This window comes from Mesoplodon mirus, assembly GCF_964341445.2.
Source record: "Mesoplodon mirus genome assembly, chromosome: 8".
NCBI classification, from domain to species: Eukaryota; Metazoa; Chordata; class Mammalia; order Artiodactyla; family Ziphiidae; genus Mesoplodon; species Mesoplodon mirus.
In genome coordinates this window covers 2,048,605-2,068,660 of record NC_138984.1, presented here as the reverse complement: position 1 = coordinate 2,068,660, position 20,056 = coordinate 2,048,605, and the positions used below count along the sequence as shown (strand labels likewise).

The following is a 20,056-nucleotide window of genomic DNA, read 5'->3' as shown; positions in this document are numbered from 1 at the left end:
TGGGCAAAGTATTTGAACTTTCTGAGCCTCAGTTTCCTCGAGTGTAAATGGGTGTAACCACACGACCCACCCAACGGTTCCCGGGGGGTTAAGTCAACGCAGGCCCTGATCCATGAGCCCTTGGTGAGGCGGGACCACCACCAAGGGTCCCATGTAGGGTGGGACCCATCATCTCCAGGCTCAGGGACTCCGAAGGGTGCTCTCTGTTAGAATAACTTACACCTTAACCTCCTAACTCCTTAAATTTGGATTTCAGACTTTGTCATGACACCATCTGGGTGGATGTTCGTGTGAAGTGGGCCAGCCTGGGGGGCGATGGTGACAACTCAGGTCACGCCCGTTGGCTCGGCGCTCAGGACGTCACAGAGCCAAGCTCCGCCCTGTGCTCTGGAGATACCCAGCCACCACGTTTTCCATGGAAATAATGCATTTCACTTGGCAGAACTGTGCGGTCAGCCACATTCCTCCTTTGAGTGAAGCTGAGATGCGATGAGTTCGTGAGAGCTCGAGCTTCAAGCCTCGCGATGGCTGCTTCCCTGGAGCATTTCCCACTGCAAATGTCTTTGCACGGCTGCAGCCAGCAGTTCTTGGAACTGTCAGAACAAGCCTCCTAGTACTGTGGGAACCTCCTTCTCACCAGACTTGGCTCTGGCTAACCCACTTTCACGATGAGACCCAGAGTGAGAGTAGACAGAAAATACAGTGACCATCCATGGTTCCTCTCTAAGCCTCTCCTTGTCTCTAACCACATGCCTGGCCACTGCCCCTCACTCACTTCACCCTCCCAGGCTGGCGGCTTCTCCTCCCCACCAGCCCAGCGGGGGTCAAAACAAAGACAGGGGTGTAGATCCCTTTTTTGTTGCCTCTTTGTCAGCATATCACCCTGAAACTGTGTGAGAGTCAACAATTCTCATCCTTTGGATGATTTTTCTTCATTGGTGATAACCCTGGAGAGCCCTGGTCTAACAGCTCTTTGAAACGCCCTTTGTGTTTCTGTGGTGAGTTGGTCTAAGCAGCATCCATCAGCATCACTGCTCCATGTGAGCAAATTCCTAGGAGGCTTTCCGTCCTGCTCCGTCTCGTCCTCGAGTCCCAGTCACTGGCCGGCAGGAGCCCACAGCCCTAGCTCTTGGCCTGGCATCACCTGGTGGCTTCCTTTAGGGTCTGAGTACCTCTCTGCCCATCAGTATCGGGTGCCACGTCCTCTTCTGGGGATGGAACACACTGGAGTGATTCCAGGAAGGGTGAGCGCCTCCGATTTGTTAGGGCACGGTGGTGACAGCCGCCCTCCTGTTGTCCTCGGTGGGCTCTGCCCACACAGCCCCCAGCAGCCCCACACCTGACCTTGTACCTTTCCACCGACACAGAGGTCTTTCAGGTAGAGATATTGATCTTGTAGAAAGGCCCCCAGTGCCACGAGGTCGAGGGTACGGAGGTCCTGGTGAGGTTTATGGAGACTGGCCTGGGCTCCGTGGCAGAGGTGCAGTGTCTCTCAACACCCCTTCTCCCTCCTGTAAAAACAGAGCTCGCCTTTCCAGGTTCACCTGCAGTGAAGACTGCACTTCCCAGCCTACCTTGCAGGGCGATGCGGGCAGCGGGGCTTCTGGGGGTCTAAAAAGGCCACTTCTAACCTGGCCTCCCAGGTCTTGCAGGAAGTTTACTTGTCAAGAAGGGGGTTGGGGGAGAGAAGATATTTTTCTTGAATACCTTTGGAACTTGATTTATAACCTCAACTCACACATGTGAGTCTCCATTTGGACTCTTGCCTCAGGCCCTGCAAGTTACTGGTGGATGTGGTAGATCCCCAGGGATCCACCCATGCAGAGATTAGCTGTGTCGTCATGTAGCACTTTGTCATGTATCCGACTGTTGGTTACTCGCCTTTGTTTAATCTCCAAGTGGCCTTTATTAATTGGGTCATTTGTAGAGACGTGGATGGATCCATAGACTGTCATACAGAGTGAAGTAAGTCAGAAAGATGAAAACAAATATCGTATATTAACACATATATGTGGAACCTAGAAAAATGGTACAGATGAACTGGTTTGCAGGGCATAAACAGAGACACAGATGTAGAAAACAAACGTATGGACACCAAGGGAAAGTGGCCGTGGTCGGGGGTAGTGGTGGGATGAATTGGGAGATTGGGATTGACATGTATACACTAATATGTATAAAATGGATAACTAATAAAAACCTGCTGTATAAAAAAATAAATTTAAAAACACCCAAAAAACTTCATTAGCCTGAAGTCCCGACTCTCTGATTTAAGAGGGTGACTGAATTCTTGTTGATATTAAGGATGAGTCAGGAAATACAACACCCTAAAAGTGCACCCAAAAGGTTTAAGTGGGCCAACTTTCTCGGTCTTTTTAATTTGAAATATTAGCTGTGTTTCATGAGAATCAGATTTAAAAGATGCTGAGTATTTAGATTAGAAAACGATTTAGTTGCAAACTCCAGTTTTTTTATACACTCAAATATCAGATAAAGGGGTTTTAATTGGCCTAAGAAATTGGGAACTTTGCACCCATTTTAGTTTTTGTGCACGAATCCCAATACTTGCATGAATCAAAATGCAGTTTCACCCCCGTTTTCCTAATCGGAGCTTGCACTACTGGCAGAGAAATAAAATGTTACTTTTAAATTCAAACCAACGTAGTTTAACCCATCAAAGGGTGTATTTTAAACAGGAGTATTCAGTGCATTTTAAAATTAGACTTCAAGTCTTATGCATTTAGTTAAGCCATGTAATATTAAACCTTGCTTAAAATATTTAGTATGAGTGAGGTACTGAATGGGAAACTTTTTCATTTTGTAACTGTAACCTTTCAGGGCTTACTTTTTTCCTGTAAGCACTGTAACCAACCGTAAAAAACAAGCAAGGAAACAAAACAAAAAATGAGACAGTTGGAGAAGCTTCAACTTTGGCTGGATATCTGATGACATTGAGGAACGGTCCATTTTTAAAGCATGATGTGGTATTGTGTCCTGTTTAAGAAAACAGTCCTTATCTTCGAGGGATGTCTACTGAAATATATACAGGTGGGTGATGTGCTGTCGGGATTTGCTTCCAAGTCACCCTGTTTGGGGGGAGAGGTGCAGCCAACACGGATGTGGGAGTGTTTGTAGTGAATGAATAGGTGGGGGACACATAGGGTCTCAGTACTCTTCTTCCTGCCGCTCTCTGTTTGGCCAAACTTCTGATCCAATCCATGCTGGTGGGAGTGAAAATTGGTAAACCGCTTTGGGGAGTGACTGTTCTGATTTAACAGAGTTGATACCATGCAGGGCCAGCAACTCCTCCTGGAGAGAGAGACCCCATCGATACCCAGTGCAGTGTAATTTGTGGAGGAGAAAAGCCAGCGACAGCTTACATGCCTATCATGTCAAGAGGGCTGGGTTGTGGATGTGGGGGACAGTCATGTAACAAAATAGCACATGGCCCTTGTAATGAATGCCCTAGAGGTGTGTGCACAGAGGAGCTGAGTCCCAATAACACACTATGGGATGAAAAAGGCATTTACAGTAAATACTTGCACCATATGCACTAACTTCTACTTCTATGGAGATAAAATAATGCAGCAAAGATGCAAAAACATGGACAAGATGTCCACACACCAGTTTCAGGGCAGTGTTTACTCTGGGGAAGGAAGGGAAGGGAAGGGAAGAGCATACTGGGCTGACCTGCATCCTCCATGTCTATTTGTGATGTTTACGGCAAAATGTGACCATGTGCCACATGTGACGTGTGTTGTTTTCTCTCCTCAATGTGGTTGAGGTATTTAATACTTTCAAAAGGCAAAAAATATCAGTGCTTTATAACACACATTAAAAAATAATTTTCAGATAAAATGATCCAAAAGATATGTCACAGAAAACCTACAGTGTGATAAAACTGAAGAAAAGCTGCCCTCAGGAATGTCCTTGCCCTAGAGCTGGAAACACTTTTTCAAGGTTTCTTTTCATTTGCGTCTGTTTTAAAGAAGAGAATTTCTGTTAGAATAAGATCTTCTCATTTTGGGTAAATTAATAAATATATCCTCATAAAAATCAACTTAAGCATGAAAAGGCTAAAGTTACATTGGAGCTTCCTGTCTCTTCACATTGCCTGCATCAGTCAGCTATTGCTGCAATGATACTGCCTAACAAATACCCCCAACTCAGTGACTCCAACTCCTAGTTTCTTGCCTGGGGCAGCTCTGCTTGTGTCTGGAGGCGGCTGTGCTCCACAGGCCTCACCCTGGGGCTCAGGCAAGGGGGTCAGAGGCCCCTGGGTATTGCAGGCTGGGTTCCCAGAAAGCAGACGCTGGGTGGAGTCTGGTGAGCACTGTTTTTTAAGGCGTGTCCTTGGGGTCAACAGCTGAGAAAGGACAGGAAGGGAACAGGACTTGACAGAAGGAGAGTCCAGCTGGGGGGCAGGCTGACCCCACCAGGAGTAGCTAGAGGGGCCCTGAGTTGGGCCAAGGGGGCTGGACCCTTAACCCCCCATCCCACCCCCATTATTAGTCACTGGACGTGGGGGCCTGGGAAGGGGTGTGACCACCGGGGAGGTATGGTGGTCACCTGGGGGGGGCAGTGTTGCTGGGGGCTGTGTTTGCAGACTCACGGCCTCAGGGAGAGAGTGCCCGGCTGTGGCGAGGTGGAGCCTCTGGTCCCTTCCCTTCGGCCTCGTTCACCTACGAGGTCATTTTCAGACCAGGATTTTGGGGAGAAAATAGTGCAAGGACTTGAATTATTGGACATTTAAGTGAAGACACTCCTGTAGGCCGTCTGTACGGGTAGAGGGTGATAGGGCTGCAGATGGGCTGGGTCCCAGGAGCCCCCCGCCCCGGGGTCCCCGGCACAGAGCCAGCGAGGATGAGAGCACACGGCAGAAACCACAGGTGGGAGGGCAATTAATGCTCTTTATTTACACCACAAGAGTGACAAGTCATATGATGAGGTACAAACACTGGACTCCGGGTGAAGTGGAGTCGGCCGTCAGGGGAGGACACCTCAGTCGGTGAAAATCCACCCACAGAGAAGGAAACAAGAATGAGAAAACCAAGAACAAAATCTCCAACTCCACTGAGCAAAGGAAAGAACCACTGGGAGGTCCAGACAATCAGAGAACTGGTTAAGTTACAGATGAGACGGGTCTCTGCTACCAGCACGGCGCCTGCATTAGCGCGAACAGGCGTCGGGTGGGACAGGAAGTCGTCACCATGGCGTTTTCCATGACACCGTGAGGAGCTCTTGGGTGAATAGGGCCAACCCCCTCCTGTAGACATATGGTGACATGCTTGTCACTCTCGTAAATTGGGAAATAGCGCCTCCACCGTGGAGCACACACACCCAAACGACAGCAACAAAAACAAACAGAAACTGTCTGCTTTCTTGTTCCTTCAACAGGAGGCTTTTAATCGTGTCAAAGACGGAGTGAGCTGAGCTGGGAAAGCTCTGCGTCATTACAAGGGAGAAACGGTTTCCTCTCGATGCAACGTATGATTTTAAACCACAGTGCAGCACAGTTCACGACTGCTGAGTTTAAAGTGAAATCTTAGCCATACATGATCTAAAAGTCAGGAAAAGTCGGCACAGCTGTGCGGAAACGGCCGCTGGGGCCTCGGGTTCCCCAGCAGAACCGATGGCCACCAGGGCTGGGGGCGGGGGGCAGCACTCGCCTTGCCCTGAGCAAGGAGAGAAGGGAAGAAACCAAACAGAACAAATCCCTCTAAATCAACCCGAGGGAGACAGGCAGTTCACTTTGAATTCTGCGTAGTTTCCCTAAAACACTGTTTCCACATAAATACAATAAACTCTATTATTGGTATGTCACAAGTGCTAGATAAACTTTTTTCTTAATAGGACAAATGTTTAAGTAGTCCTTTTTATTTTTCTTACATTAAAAAGTACAATTTCTTAAGAATAAGTTCAATAAGATGCAAACGTTCCCCCCTCCCTCACTCTCCTTCAAGGTTTTGTTCCGTTTTACAGAAAAATTCCCATCTTTTGTGTCTGCAAATGTCATGGGAGGGGAACAAAAAGGCATTTCTCTTCTTCCCCAAGCTGCCGCGTTTGGCGTGCAAAATCCGTATACAATATAAAGACATGCCGCTCGTAACAGCCCATGCAACCTCGGTGTAGGAAACTTAAAAAAATATATTCATATGTATTTATATATATATATTTATATATGTATCAATACCCATAAAACACGTGGGCCCAAAAGTCTACAAAAAGAAGAATGGAATGAACGCATGGCTGTGACCAGGAGAGAAGGAATGTTCTGATCGAAAATTAAAAACAAGGAATTCCATTGCTAGTGCTGCAAAAATCAGACCAGTACAAAACGGTCCTTCCTCTGGAAACAAACTTTGAAAAGAAGTAAAGAAAAACCCAAACACTTTGACAAAGTGGCCCTTCAGAACCGGAGGGGCGGCCAGTCCCAGGGGCTCGGGCGCAGCCCAGGGACGGCCGCCTGCTGGTGGGGCTTGGGCGCCGCGTGGCGCAGCTGGAAGGCCCAAAGGCAGGGTGACACCACGAGTCCCGGGGCATCACGGGGTTTCCCGCAAAGGGATATAAAGTGCTCACTTGCTGAGCCCCGGCCAGTGCCCCCAAGGCCTCTGCAAAGGAACAAAAAGGCCAGAGGTCCAGGGACCACAGAGGGAAGGTGTGAGGGGCCCTCCTTGAGGCGGTGGGCCTGCGGGCACTCCAGGTGGGCCCTCTGCCATCTGCCCTAGACGGCTGGCCGTCGAGAAGGGCTGTGTCTTTAAAGAAAAGAAAAGGCTACACGGTACTGCTTTAAGCACGCCTGTGAAGCTGGAGTGAGCTGACAAATGGCAACGTTCCCCCTACCGGGCCTTCTGCAGAGGAGGTCTCTGTTGAATGAGATTAGAAGTAAATCCCCCCAAAGATAACTTGGCCACCAGGGTCCGTGTTACCCATCAACTGTAAAGAATGCCAGATGATGTGTTCCTCCCCAGGAGCCACGGCTGGTGGGAAGTGGGCAGGCAGCTGGGGGGGGGGTCCCCACAGTAAAAGGGGGCCGAGAAGGCCAGAAAAGCCGGCCGGCTGGGCCCTGCCACCACTGTGGCCGCTGGGTGGATCCAGCTGCCCACACACTCCAGCTCCCCCTGCCAACTTGGGCCTCAGGGCAAAAGGCCAGGAGGGGAGAGAACATCAGATGTGTCCCAAGGCCTTCCTGTCCTGCTCTCAACCACTGTCCCAAGTCTGACCAACAGCAGCCCGGTGACCAAGCCAGTCCAAGAATCTGGATTCTCTTGGTCCAAGTCTGGTTGTATCAGAGTCTCTTTCAGAAGCTACCCTGTAAACGTTACCAAACTTGAGACTTGGCTGGGGGCTGCCGGCTGTGGGCAAGCTGTTCTGCACTCCCTCAAGTCAGAACCTGACGTACACTTTGGAATGACACTTGGTGGCTTCAGGTGCTGGAAAATAAGTTACCAGTAAAAAGTAACTTTCAGTTACTGTCAAAGAGAAAAAGAGCAAAGGCTGGCTGTCCCTGTCAGGAGTCTGCCATCCCTGCGGGCCCAGGCTCCCTGCAGCCACAGGCTCCAAGATCCAGGCCTCCTGGCCGGGGCCCTACCATATGGCTGCAGCAGAAGAATGCAGAATGGGTGCCGGGGCCCCCCCAGCCCCACACGTTGCTGACATGCTTACAAGGTCTTTGGAAAAGTGAAGTGAAAATTCTATCCTGACCATGTGGTCAGAGAAGTTTAAACACGAGCTTTGTGAATGCTGACGGCCCATGCTGTCTGGCAAGCCCCCCCTAACTCAGCGCTGCGATGATCCCCACCCGAAGCCCACAATGCGCAGACGGCAAGAAAGGCCCCGCGCTCTATGTCCAGCCGAGGGACGGGACCAGGGGAGCAGACCTCAGACCCTGCTGCACATTCGGTGCTCACTCTGAAAATAAACTCTGTGCTCACTGTACAAAAATAAACAGAATGAAAATAATAAAGAAAGAAAACACCTTCCAAAGTTAAAAAAATGTACAAGCAAAAATTCAGAAAGGAAGAAGTTTAGGTGTTATTACCATTCAGAAAACCGCTAAATGGTGAGAAAAAATGTAAAATTCACAAAACAATGCTTATTCAGGATCTTTTTGTGAAAAATTCATACAAAATCAACAGCAAATTTATATTCTTTGCTATAAAAACTCATTAGGTACACATGTGCATGGAGGCTTGGAGTGGGAAGGGGCTGGGTCAGAAAATAATTAAAATGAAAGTACAATCTTGCAGGGTAGTTGCCCCGTGGCGAATGTGTGACTGAAAGCTCTCCAATCTGGAGTTCAGAAATACATGAGCTTCAAACTAGATCCCTTTCCATAAGCACCTTGATAGCTAATTCACAAGTCGTTCATTCGCCAGGGACCTTTACAATTTGCATTTATTATATATATATATATACTTTTTCTATAAATGCATTATAAATATTTTATCAAGATTTCATAAGAATCAAGTTTCTTAGCTTGGAATACATTGGAATATATATTATACATATATATATTTATTTATACCTAAAATTTAAGCAATACTTCATGCTACTTGCTTTTAATAAAAAGCATTCCGATCGTAACACTGAAAGTGTGCCTAGGACATGCTTCACAACCAAATGGAGATGCTCAATTGTTATATGACGTACGAGAAAAGAACACTTTGGATTCATTTAAAATTTGTTGGACTTCAAAACCCCCAACAGTATTTGCCACGTTTTTGGAACTACCTCCATTTTTCAACAGCAATAAAGTGAAACAGGGTGGCAGGACCTCAGCCCTCCGGAGCTGCTGGCCATGGCCGGGCTGCTCGCGGAGGGCCCGGCCAGCACGCACCGGCCTCTGGTCCCACCGGCCACAGGGAACTGTCCCACCGACTCCTGCTGTTTATTTTTTCTTAAGGCATTGTTCCTCAGACTTCAGAAAACCCAGCCACAAAAATCCATCAGAGCAATAAAAAGAAAGGCACAAACGCGCATCTTCCACCGGCTTTGAGAAACCAAAGCCAGCTCCCGCGGGCTCACGTTTCTGTTTCGTCCAGTTTTTCTCCTTAAACGCTCGCCCACTCTGTGCCCCACCCCACTGTGCACCGCGCTGTTCGGAGGCCGGCCAGAGCCATGGCGACTTTCTCTTAAAAAGAAATAAGCTACAGGATGAGTTGAGTGGTTTACACGGAGACTGTGGAATTGTGGGGAATCACCAAACCGTAAGCACCAGTTTTAATCAAGTTTGCTTTGTGTCGTGAGATCTTTGATTTTCATTTTCTTTTTCTCGTGTCGGCTAGATCAGCAGCTCTGCCGCGAGCCACCACAGGCTTCCTTCCTCTGCGGCTTCCCTGGGGAGCCCAGAGCGCCTGTTTCCGCGTGTGCCTGTGTCCGCGCGTCCCGGCGTCTGTCCGGGTCCTGGCAGGCAGAGGGCCGCCCGCTGCTGCCGGCCCCGCCGCACCTGCGGGCTCGGAGAAGGCCGTGGCAGGACGCAGGACGACGGCAACTTTTCTCGGCGGAGCTTCAAGACGGAGACAAACGAACAAGAGAACCGCAGCCTCGGGCGCACCTACAGGGGCGGCTCCTCTTCCATGGGCTCCTCGTCGGGCCTGTGGGGCGGCCCACGGAAGGGGCGGGGCAGGGCGAGGGGAGGGGGAGGGGGAGGGGGTGCGGGTCCACGGCGGCGGCAGAGAGAAGAGCAGACGGTGGGTGGGCGGAGGTCCCCGCCCGCCAGGGCTGCTGCCAGCCCGCTGCCCTGCCCCCGACCCCCAGCTACCCCGCCGCGGTAAGTGTTCTGGCTCCAGATGCCCTTCGAGTGTTTGAGGGTCTTGCGCTCTGGAGAGAGTGGCCATGCCGCCCAGTCCTGGACTAGGGTGGGGACACCTGCCCGCCCTCCCTCCTTCCCTCCCGGCCCCGCTGAGCTTGGCAGGGCCTATGGGGAGAAACCACGTGCATCTCACGGCGCCCAGGAGCAAAGACCTGGGGGGTCCGCAGACCACGTCAGCGCTCACGGCCGGGCGGTGCCCACGCTTACCTCTTCTCGGGGGCCTTCACGCCCACGGACAGCGAGGCCATGGCAGTGACGGTCTCGGCCTCTTCATTCTCGCACTTCTGGGCCTCAACCAGAGAGTAGCCGGCAGTGGAGGCGAGCCTTTGCAGGGAGCGCCAGTACTGGCCTGTGGGAGGGCGCGGTTACTCGCGTAAGGGGCCGGGACCCCATGTGCGTGGGGCCGGCCAGCAGCCTCCTGCGCCGAGGAGCTCAAGCAGAACCCGTCACTGGCGACTTTAAAGCACCACTCTCTCCAGAGACAGAAGCCAGGGAATCACCTGGTTACAAACTCACAGAGGCTGGGACTCTTCGGAAAAGCTTCTGCGTGGCCTGCAGACCCAAGCCCTCCAGAGGCAGCACGTCTGGGATGGGGGACGGGCTCCCAGGAGGGCCCCTCCCTCGGGGTGTTGTGGCTGGCCAGGGGGCGCTTCCCAACTCCCACCTGGAGCCACCGAGATGACGGGGGTGGGGCAGTGCTGGGAGGGCCGGGGCGTCCAGGCAGCCTCTCCCCGCATCGGGGAGGCCGGCGGGGAATGACCCCGAGGCCGGGAGCTCGAGGTTGTAGCAGGGAAACCCTGGCTTCCGCCCACCCACACGGACAGTCTAATGACTGGGTCACCCCGAGGACCCAGGACAAGCAGCCGTGTGATGAGCGCAGGGCAGGAGGCCCGGCTGTGTGCTCACCTCCTGGGCCCCCAGGCCGGCCGGGAAGGGGGCTGCACCCGGTGCTGGGTCTCTGCGGGCTGAGGGTCTCTGAGCTATGGGGTGGGATCCTCTGGTCCAGGGGTAGAGGCCAGACCCACGGACACAGGCTCACACGCAAGTCCCAGCCCTGCCAGCTGGGGACCCAGAGCAAGTGGCCTCACAGACTCCCTAAGCCTCAGTCCTTTCACCCCCTGAAGCAGAGCGGATGACCTGACTGTAGCAGGTTGTGGGGAAATGAACGGGGGCAAAACGGGAGTCTCTGCCAGCTCGTTGCATTCTAGCTGAATGCAAGTCCCTGTCATGTCGGCCTGGGGAAGCCGCTGGCGGTGAGAGAGACAGAAGCCCAGGGGTCGGAGATGGGGCCACGGAGTCCTCCCTCCTCCCTTGGGTCTCTCCCCCAGGAGGGTCTCCCAGCTGAGCACCGGACCAGGCCACTTACTGTGGATTTCAATGACCTTCTCCATCGACCGGACAGCGTTCGCATTGGGTCTCTGCTGTAAAACCTTTTCTGGGAGAGGATCAAGCTGGGAGAAAAAAAGAAGAATACATACTGAATGAATATCAGTATAATCCCCGTGTGTGTTAAGACGGGATGTCCAGAGTCAGCGTCTTTCTAAAGTGTACTTGCTGAGTAAACAGCTTTAAAAAGCCAAATGTGGTTTTGGCATTTATTATAGAAATTTTTTACAAAAATAGATTTATTTTCCTTAAGGTATTTTTCTTAGGAGGCTACCAGGTACATTCGTGGGTTCCTCTGTGAGCAGAAGCGCGGCAGCTTGGCCTCCACTGCTGATACCACAGCATAACATCAGGGGGGATGCCTGTTACTTTTTGGAAATATCAGTTTCATATCCCCTATAAATAAGGGCTTTACTGATAGTGCTTGAATATCCCCCGTTCAGGGTTTTCTGCCAATAATGGGGAAAAAGGTAAGCGGAAGGAAGTGAGCAGCATCTCAGCGAGGGAACCTATGCCCCGCGTTCTTCCTCAAGTCCCGCAGCAGATGGTGTCAGAGGCACACACGCGCCCGCCCGTCAGCAGCAACAGAACCGCCCAAAACGTGGGGTGAAATAGATCACAAATACGGTAACAGTGTAAATAACCAGACAAGCCTACAAAACTGGGGAAGGCCTGCTGGGTTCTGGAACAAAGCTGGGAAGGCCCAGGGAGCTCAGATGACGGGGGACAGGTCCTGGGCTGTGCATGCCTGGCCGTGATGGCCACCGCCCTGCCAAGGATGAGTGGACAGAGCAGGCGCACACGGACCACAGGCCCCACCAGTGCTCGAGGGACGCAGGTATCCCCAAGCCAGGCCGCCAGTTAGCGCCGCCAGTTCACTTCTAGGAAGCATGGATTCCCAACCACAAACATCACAAAACACACGAGTAAGCGAGCATGAACTTGGGTCAGGAAGAAAAGACTAGGTCTCTAATACCGCTCTCCAGTACAAGGAACCAGGCTCCTTGGAGGAATGGCTTGCTCCAGGGCTGGGGCGGGGAAGATGCAGGGTGAGCCTGGAGCATCCTGAACGCAGAGAGTAGGGAAGGACGCACTCAAAGACAAAACGGCGGGCGTGCCGAAGGGACACACGCAGGGCCAAGGGGAAATGAAATACGTACAGGTATTGAATTTTATCTCAGAATGTAAAATTAATATCCACTAGTCCATACTGGCGTGAGAAGTGACTGAGTAAACAAATAAACAGCGAGAAGAGAAGCATCTTCCTTAAGAGGGATTCCAAATAACTTATGTGCACACCCTGTCTCTGCGAGGTGGAGCCTGCCACCTGCCATCCTGCCCGCTCCTGTCCGAGCTGAGCTGTGTGATGTCCATCGAAGAGTCCACGTGGGAAGAGGAAACACAGAAGCTCGCTGCAGACGCCTGACCAGCACACTCTAACTCAGCGCCCACGTCAGCTCCAGCAGAGGTGAACCACGTGGACGGCACCACGTGGATGGGAAGGGCGCCCAACCACGGGGTCTTCCTCCTCCAGCCCCTCGCTCCAGTCCAGTCACGAGGGAGAGAATCAGACATTCTACAGAACAGCTGGCCAGCCTGCCCCCAAACTGTGGGAGTCATGAAAAATAACAGAAGATTGAGAAACTGTCATGGCCCAGAGGGGACTAAGGAGAAGGACGCTGAAACAGAAAAAGGGGAAAATGAGTGAAAGCTCCCTCCGTCCTGGAGTTTACTTAACGGTAATGTGCCAGGGTTGGTTTCTCAGTTGTGAGAAACGCCCCATGCTGAGTAAGACCGTAGTAACAGAAGGAATTATTTGAGAGGTCTGCAGGGACACGTGTGCAGCTCTGCAACTTTCCTGTAAATCTGAAAGTATCCCTAAGTGAAAATTTTTTTTAAAAAAATGAAGATTTAGATCCTCCAAGACTTTAATTATTGAAGTGATCAGCTTTAAACTATAAAGTAAGCATGTTTAATATGTTAAAAATAAAAATAAGATGTTAATGAATGGTGAAAGGACCAGAGATCACTGAAACTGAAACGGAATATTTGCGAGAGAGCCAAATGGAACTTCTAGAAATGAAAACATAATTTCCTAGAAATTAGGAACACAGTGAGATGAGCTGGAGAGAAAACGGGTAACCTGGAAGCAACAACTGAAGAAACGAGCCTGAACGCAGCCCAGAGACAAGGGACAGAAGGGGGTCAATGTCCCCACGAGGCTGGGGGGCGGGTAACGAGCGGTGCCGACGGCCGAGGATTTTCCGTGACTAATAGAGGCATCATCCTCAGTTGCACGTAAAACACAGACAGTTGGACAGGACGTGACACATGACAATGGAATCCAGCCTTATGCTCTTTGCCAAAAGACATACCTGAAACATTGGAAGAAGGCTAAAAACCACACACCAGGCACACCCAATAAAGAGGAGGCCGGTGCACCACCTTACGTGTTTGGTACAACAGACTTAGGGAAAAAAAAAAACATAACTGGACACAAAGAAGGTCACTATACAATGATAAAAATGTCAACTCATCAAAAGGATACAATGATCTAAAATTTGTATATATTTAGTAAAATTGCTTTCAAATGTATGAAGTGAAAATGGACAGGACTAAAAGGCGAGATGGATAAATGGACCAGCCTAGTAGGAGACTTGGACAGGTCTTTCTTAGATCAAGCAGACAAGCGGACAAAAATCAATAGGGAAAACCAAAACGTGACCAGCACAGTTAGCAAGGCTGGTTTCGTGGGAATAAACGGAACGCTGTAAAACGGACGGGGGACACATGTCACCGCAAACGGATGTGGAAGCGCCTACACAGACTGGCCACGTACTAGACCATGAAGCAAGTCTCCACAAAGGATACCTGCCGCCCAGACCACCTTTTCTTAGCACAGTGCCAGTTGTTAGACGCTGAAGACAAAAAGAGAGTCACGAGCCCTATGGCTGGACATTATAAACACACCAATCGTGGGTCAAAGAAGAAATCATAACAGAAATTATGAAATGCATAGAAATAAAAAATAATGAAAATGCCACACATCACAGTACGTGAGATGCAGCTAAACATGGTGCTGGGGGACATTTATAACCTTCAAGGTACATACTGGAAAACAAGACTGAGAGCTAAGAACTGAATTGAAGAAATGAGCACGAGAACAGAATAGCCCCAGAGAAAGAAGATAAGAAAATACACAGAAAGGGGCAGAAATACATTTTGAAAGAAAAAAAAGATACTGTAGCTGAAAGTCGATTCTTTGAAATGACTAATTAAATTGAAAAGCTCTGGCGGGGCCGATCAAGAATACTAAAGAGGGGGCACAAATAAACACACTAGGATGAGAAGCGCCACAACTACAGGAATAGCAGAGATGAAAGACAGTAAGAGAACAATTGTAACTTCTGCCAATGATTCTGAAAACGTGGCTGATTTGGAAACAATTCCTGGTAAAATGTAACTTTCCAATATTAATTCAAGAAGCGATAAAAAATGACGAAATCAGCCATTTAAATTTTTCACCCAAGGGAGACCCATAGCCCAGGAGAGCCCTCCCAGTCAAGGAGCAGATTATTCTGATCCTACACTCACTCTTCCAGAGAAGAGCAAAAGAGGGGACTCCCAACGTCCATTGGTCCATCTGCCCATCTGCCCATCCATCCACCCATCCATCCATCCCTCCATCCAATTCCTCCCCCCAAGAATAAATTGGAAAAAAGATGGTCTAATAGAAAAATGGGCAAAAGACACAAAGAGAAAGGCTGAGTGGTCAAGAGACATGTGAAAAGGTGCTTGGCCTCCAGGGGATAGGACGTCATCCTCTACCACACCTGGTGCCGTGCCACCCTGTAGACTGGCAGGGATCAAACGTGAGACGCCGTGTCGCTGAGGTTCGTCCCCCACTGCTGAGGGCCCGCAGGACAAAGACCCTGATGCCACCTCGTAAACGTGGGACCCACCCCTACCTCCAGCAGGATTTGCCTCAGAGATGCAGCTGCCCTCCTGTCCCAGGAGACTGCACGGGTGTGACTCTCAGACTACCCGGCGAGTCCGGGGACAGAGAGCAGATTCAGGAACGGAGCCTCCCCGGGACCGTCCTGCTGTCCCCCACTGCCGGGCATCCCCGTGAAGACGGGAGTGTCCCCGAGTGCCCTGGTCACCCTAGGCTGAGGGTGATGAGGGGCAGAGCCCAGGCCCCTCGCGGGCACGAAGCTGGAGCAGAAAACACACCTTTTAGGTTTGGGGTCCTCACTGCAGCATAACTTGCTGTGTCCTGACTGTTATGGCCCAACTCTACTAGTCTGCTAGAATTTTAGTTTTATCACTTTTAAGAAAAACAATTCTTTAAAAAGTAACTCATTCCAAAAATCACCTGTCCCTTCGACGCAGAGGGGTGTGTCAGAGCGTGGCACCAGGAATTTTCTCACATTAAATCCAGGTCCTGCTGTTCCCCGTCCCGGGGTGGGGGTCCCCACGGCTCATGTCCCCAGCAGGACCCGCACGCGGCTGGCGGCTGGCCCTCCTCCCAGCACCCTCTGCCACGGTCCCGTCCAGCGAGCACCTCGAGCCCACGTCTGCCCCCTCCCATTTCTACGGCGGCCCCGGGGCTTCGCACGCTCCCAGCCTTGACTTACAACAAAACGTCTGGGAAGTGGGGGAATCCACATCTCAAAATATCAAAATCTCCTACTGCTTGGGATTTCATTCTTTCATTTAATAGATATTACTGAGCAGCCCAGTAACAACCAACAGGGAACAAAACAGACAAACCTCCCCCCAGCCTCACAGAGCGCCATTCTCGTGGGAAACATAGAGCAGGGTCCCGGGTCTGTGGGGCGGGCAGGGGTGGGTGGTGGTGCTCATGCAGGGGCCCGAGTGGAGACGGCAGGGAAGGGGCGGGGAGAGGAGGTCGGGCGCACCGAGCGGGGTGGGGGCCGCAGAGGGACGATCTTCTCGGGAAGGGCTGAGCGGGGCTGGCGTGACGGGGAGCAGAGAGGCGGGCAGCCTGGCGGGGAGATCTGAAGGACAGAGAGGCGTCCAGCAGCCCCAGACGGAGAGCAAACAGGTGGCCGCAGCCCTGCTCGGCCAGAAGGAGCTGGTGGGAAGTCTGGTCCGGGCTGCGTGAGCTCAGAGAGCCGGGCCGTGTGCCCTCGCGTGCCCACCTGTCTGGGAGGAGCCAAGCTGGGGAACCTTCGAGGGCCTCCCCTGGGAGAGGAGAGGGGGTCGGCTGTGGACAACGTCGTGCCTCGAGCTCCAGACAGGGAGCCCTCAGCCGCCCTGTGGCACGTGTACCTCACGTGTTGGACATCAGAACCAAACTGGAAAGGAGGCTTATCCGAAGCTCAACCTTTAAGAAGCCGGCCTCGGGGGAAGTGGGCAAGAAAACACTCCGGAGGAATGTCCGACCTCCAGGGCGAGAAAGCCCTGCACCCTTGGATCGGACCCACTGTCTGGGGCTTCGCTGGTCGTAGCACGTGTGGAGATGGTTTCCTACTCTGTAGTTTACAAGGGCCCACACCGCAAGTGAGAAGAATCAAGAGGTTGCAGCTCCGGAGAACACAGTCCTTAGGATATCCTGGAGGAAGCTAGGTCAGAGTTTGTGTTTTTCAGAATACATAAAACTCCACTTTGCTGGGAATATCTGGGCCGGCCAGGAAACTGTGAGATGATGTAGGCCCAGGCCGCTGTCCTCGGGTGCACACGCCCCATCCCCACCCTCAGAGCCCCGCGGGGCAGCCACACAGCCGCCGTCCCAGCCCAGCGGTAACCTTCCCGCATCTCACCGCCCCGCTCCAGGTTCAGACCCCCGGCCACCCCAGTAGGTGCCCCTGCCCTCTTTTCTTCTTAAGGAGACAGAAGATGTCTAGCAGGGACCCCTGTAGTTCTCCAGCTGACCCACACCCACTGCCCGCAGGCCGGCTCTGCTGACCTGCTGTCCTCTGTGTCTGCGGATCCTCCGGACAGAGGCACCTGCAAACTCTCTCCCACGTAAGAGTCAGAGCACACGGGACCTGTGGGCGTCCCTACCTGCCCGCCCGCATCTCCCCTTCTCTCTGTGGCCGTTTTCGCGGTCTCACCGGGGCTGTTGCCCACGGTCCGTTTCCGGTCCTCCTCTTCCCCCCCAGTCCTCTGCCCTCAGCCTCGGTCCCAGCCTTGACCCGGTCCCAGCCTTCCTGCTGGCTCCCCTCGGGAGTGGCCGGGGGCCCCCGCCTGGTCACTCCCTGTGGCTTCAGTGCCCGCCAGATGCCCACCAGCCCGAGCTGTCCCGTGGGCACTCAGGAAGCACAGCGCCAGCCGGGGCCCAGCGGTGACACCCTCCCCCTAGAGGCGCCCTCCTCGGGGTTCCTGCAGGGCTGGGAGGTGGGTGCGGTGCCCGTCTGCCTGCTCAGGCTCCACGTCTGCCTGCTCAAGGCCTCGGCACTTGAACTCCATCTGGTGACACTGCCAGACTCGGCAATTATCTGGGACCAGTCGGCATCAGGTTCTCATAGCCCTTCTAGTGAAAACGCAAAGGCTTATGGAACTGGTCAGGTTGGTTCTCAACACAGTGTTTAAACAGCAAAAATAAACCATAAGGGGCTAAACGTCGTGACTCCTTTCAATAAGAGGTGAAAGGATTGAGACTCAGCAGACAGTGGAGGGCGTGTGCCCAGGACGACGTCCCCAGGGCTCAGAAGGCAGGTTCAGGCCCCTCCCCCCAGCTCCTCCGTCCCTGCAGGGGGGCTGCTGTGAGGCGGGCACTCCTCCCGGTGGGGGGGGGGTGCCTGCAGAGGGCGCAGGGCAGCTTCTCAAGGGGCGAGCGCCCGTCCTGTGGGAGAGGAAGGGTAGCCGACCGGGGGACAGGCGGCCCACACCCCCGATGCAGTGCAGGTTCTGGCCTGGGAACTTGACTGGCGTGGCGGGCAGCCTGCTCCGTCGTCACGCTCCGAGAAAGCCGCTGGGCACTACGGCTGACTTAGTCTAGTAACCAAATGTTCACGACACTTTCCAAGATGTGTCAGCCCTGCCCCCATAGCTGAGGGGAACACAGGCCCGGGTTCCCTCCCCCACTGCAGAGAACATTCTCTGTGTCCTTGCACTGACCTCCGGCCAGCCCACTGCTGGCCCAAGGTCAGTCTCACTGGTATTTTTGTCGCTGCTGAAATCCTCTTGAAAGAGGACAGGGCATTAAAAAAAAAAAAAACAACCACAAGAGCCAAGCACTGTGAACACAGGAGTTTCTTGATGCCCGAGCCCCATAGTGAGAGCCTGGCGGTCAGTGCTGGACAGGTGGGGACACGGGCCGGAGCTCACGCGGCCCTGGGAGCTGCCCTGCTGCTGGGCCAGGCGGTCAGCGCCTCACCCCTACTCCCCGTGACCGTGATGGCCAGCCCCCTGCAGGCCCGGCTCCCTCAACTTTTAAGGACGGGTTCGGGCCCAGCTTCTGAACATCGGTGAGCTCGGGTCTGGGGGACTAGGCGGAGAGGGGAGGCAGCTCACTGCCCTCACCTGGGCCACGCACCAGGGCCCGTGCGCCCCGCAGGCGGCCACTGAGTGAGAGGTGCGCCAGTGAGCTGGAGCGAACGAGGGAGGAGAAGCCTGGCGGGCTGGAGGCGGACCACGGGCTCCGCGGCCCCCGTCTCACATATACAGCTGCTGCTGCTGCTGCCCTCGGCACCCTCACGGAGCATGACGACGTGACAAAGGAGCGACATTCCTGCGTGAAAGCCTTTTCCCTGAGGCCGCGGGTCACCTAGCCCTCCATGACCTTCTCCACTGACCATGAACTTGGGCTGAATGAAAGGGTGGCATTTATCCCTGAAAAGCCACACGATTAAGTAGAGAACTGGCCCCAAAGAAACCTCCCCTTGGGTGTGACATGTAACGGCAGAAGTGACTACCCACCTGCCCAGGGCCCCTCCCTGGGGCTCAGCGGGCTCCCCGCAGGTCTGCAGGCACCACGCACTTTGAGTAAGTGACATCTCACTGTCATTGTCACCGAGTGTTGCAAACAGCTTGAAGCTCAAACTATCCAACACAATGACTCTGGGAGCAAGGCCGACCTTCAGACCCAGCCCCGCAGGGGCCCCTCTGCTGTCCCCCCGTGGGCGGCCGGCTCTGGGGGCGGGTGCTCCCAGCACAGGCCGCTGTCTGCAGCTGGCTGCCCGTGGGTGCGAGCCACCCTCGTGCCCGGTATCAGTATCATCAAAGGCCGCGGGGCAGAGCGGTGAAGTGCCGTCCAACTTCCTGGCATTAAAAAGATTTTTAAGAGACCTCGATAAAACTAGTGCGTCTTGCTTTTTGATGTGTTTCAGTAAAAGAACATTTTCTTGCTAGAAGAGCAGGAAAAGGCCTAGTTGAAAGCTGAGTTCTCTATTGTTATTTTAAAATAACTGGCTCTAAAAATCAAAAGGCTTCAGGATGGTTTGAATATATAAATCAGTTGCCTTCTACTGGTAAAATTTATGGGGGAGATTGTTTTATACGAAGAGAGGAAAGGTGAAAAGCCGTGGACGCTTTGGGAAGCAAATGGGTATTTGCTGGGGAACATTCATGCGTGTGGCTAACCAGCCGACTGGGAAGGAGAGATGCCACCAGGACCTTGGGTCCAGGACCTGTGACTTAGGTTAAAATGAACACCATCCTTGACACCCAAAGGTTGTCAGGGGAAAACGGAGCCATCCTGGGTGCCCGCCCACCGGAGCTCACTGCCCACACCCCTGTTGCCAGCCAGCGGCCTGTCCTAGTGGACGGCCAGGGAGCCCATGAGCTCAGGCCCGTGTCCCCATTTGTCCAGCCCTGACCGCCAGGCTCTCACTATGGGGCTCGGGCATCAGGAAACTCCTGTGTTCACAGTGCTTGGCTCTTGTGGTTGTT

General features: G+C 52.9%; 1 protein-coding gene across 3 annotated transcripts in view; it reads right to left on the bottom strand.

Annotated features, from left to right (window-relative positions):
• Positions 1–5,375: 5,375 nt before the first annotated feature.
• The window catches only part of HDAC4 (histone deacetylase 4), a 292,563-nt gene continuing 277,882 nt past the window's right edge, over positions 5,376–20,056 (bottom strand). For all 3 annotated transcript variants that reach the window (XM_082630080.1, XM_082630082.1, XM_082630081.1), the window contains exons 25-27: positions 11,178–11,262; positions 10,019–10,160; positions 5,376–9,593 (exon numbers count right to left, since the gene is read on the bottom strand). In XM_082630080.1, the coding sequence (XP_082486206.1) occupies positions 9,554–9,593; positions 10,019–10,160; positions 11,178–11,262 (267 nt within the window). In that variant the 3' untranslated portion in view covers positions 5,376–9,553. The remainder of the gene's footprint in view (positions 9,594–10,018; positions 10,161–11,177; positions 11,263–20,056) is intronic.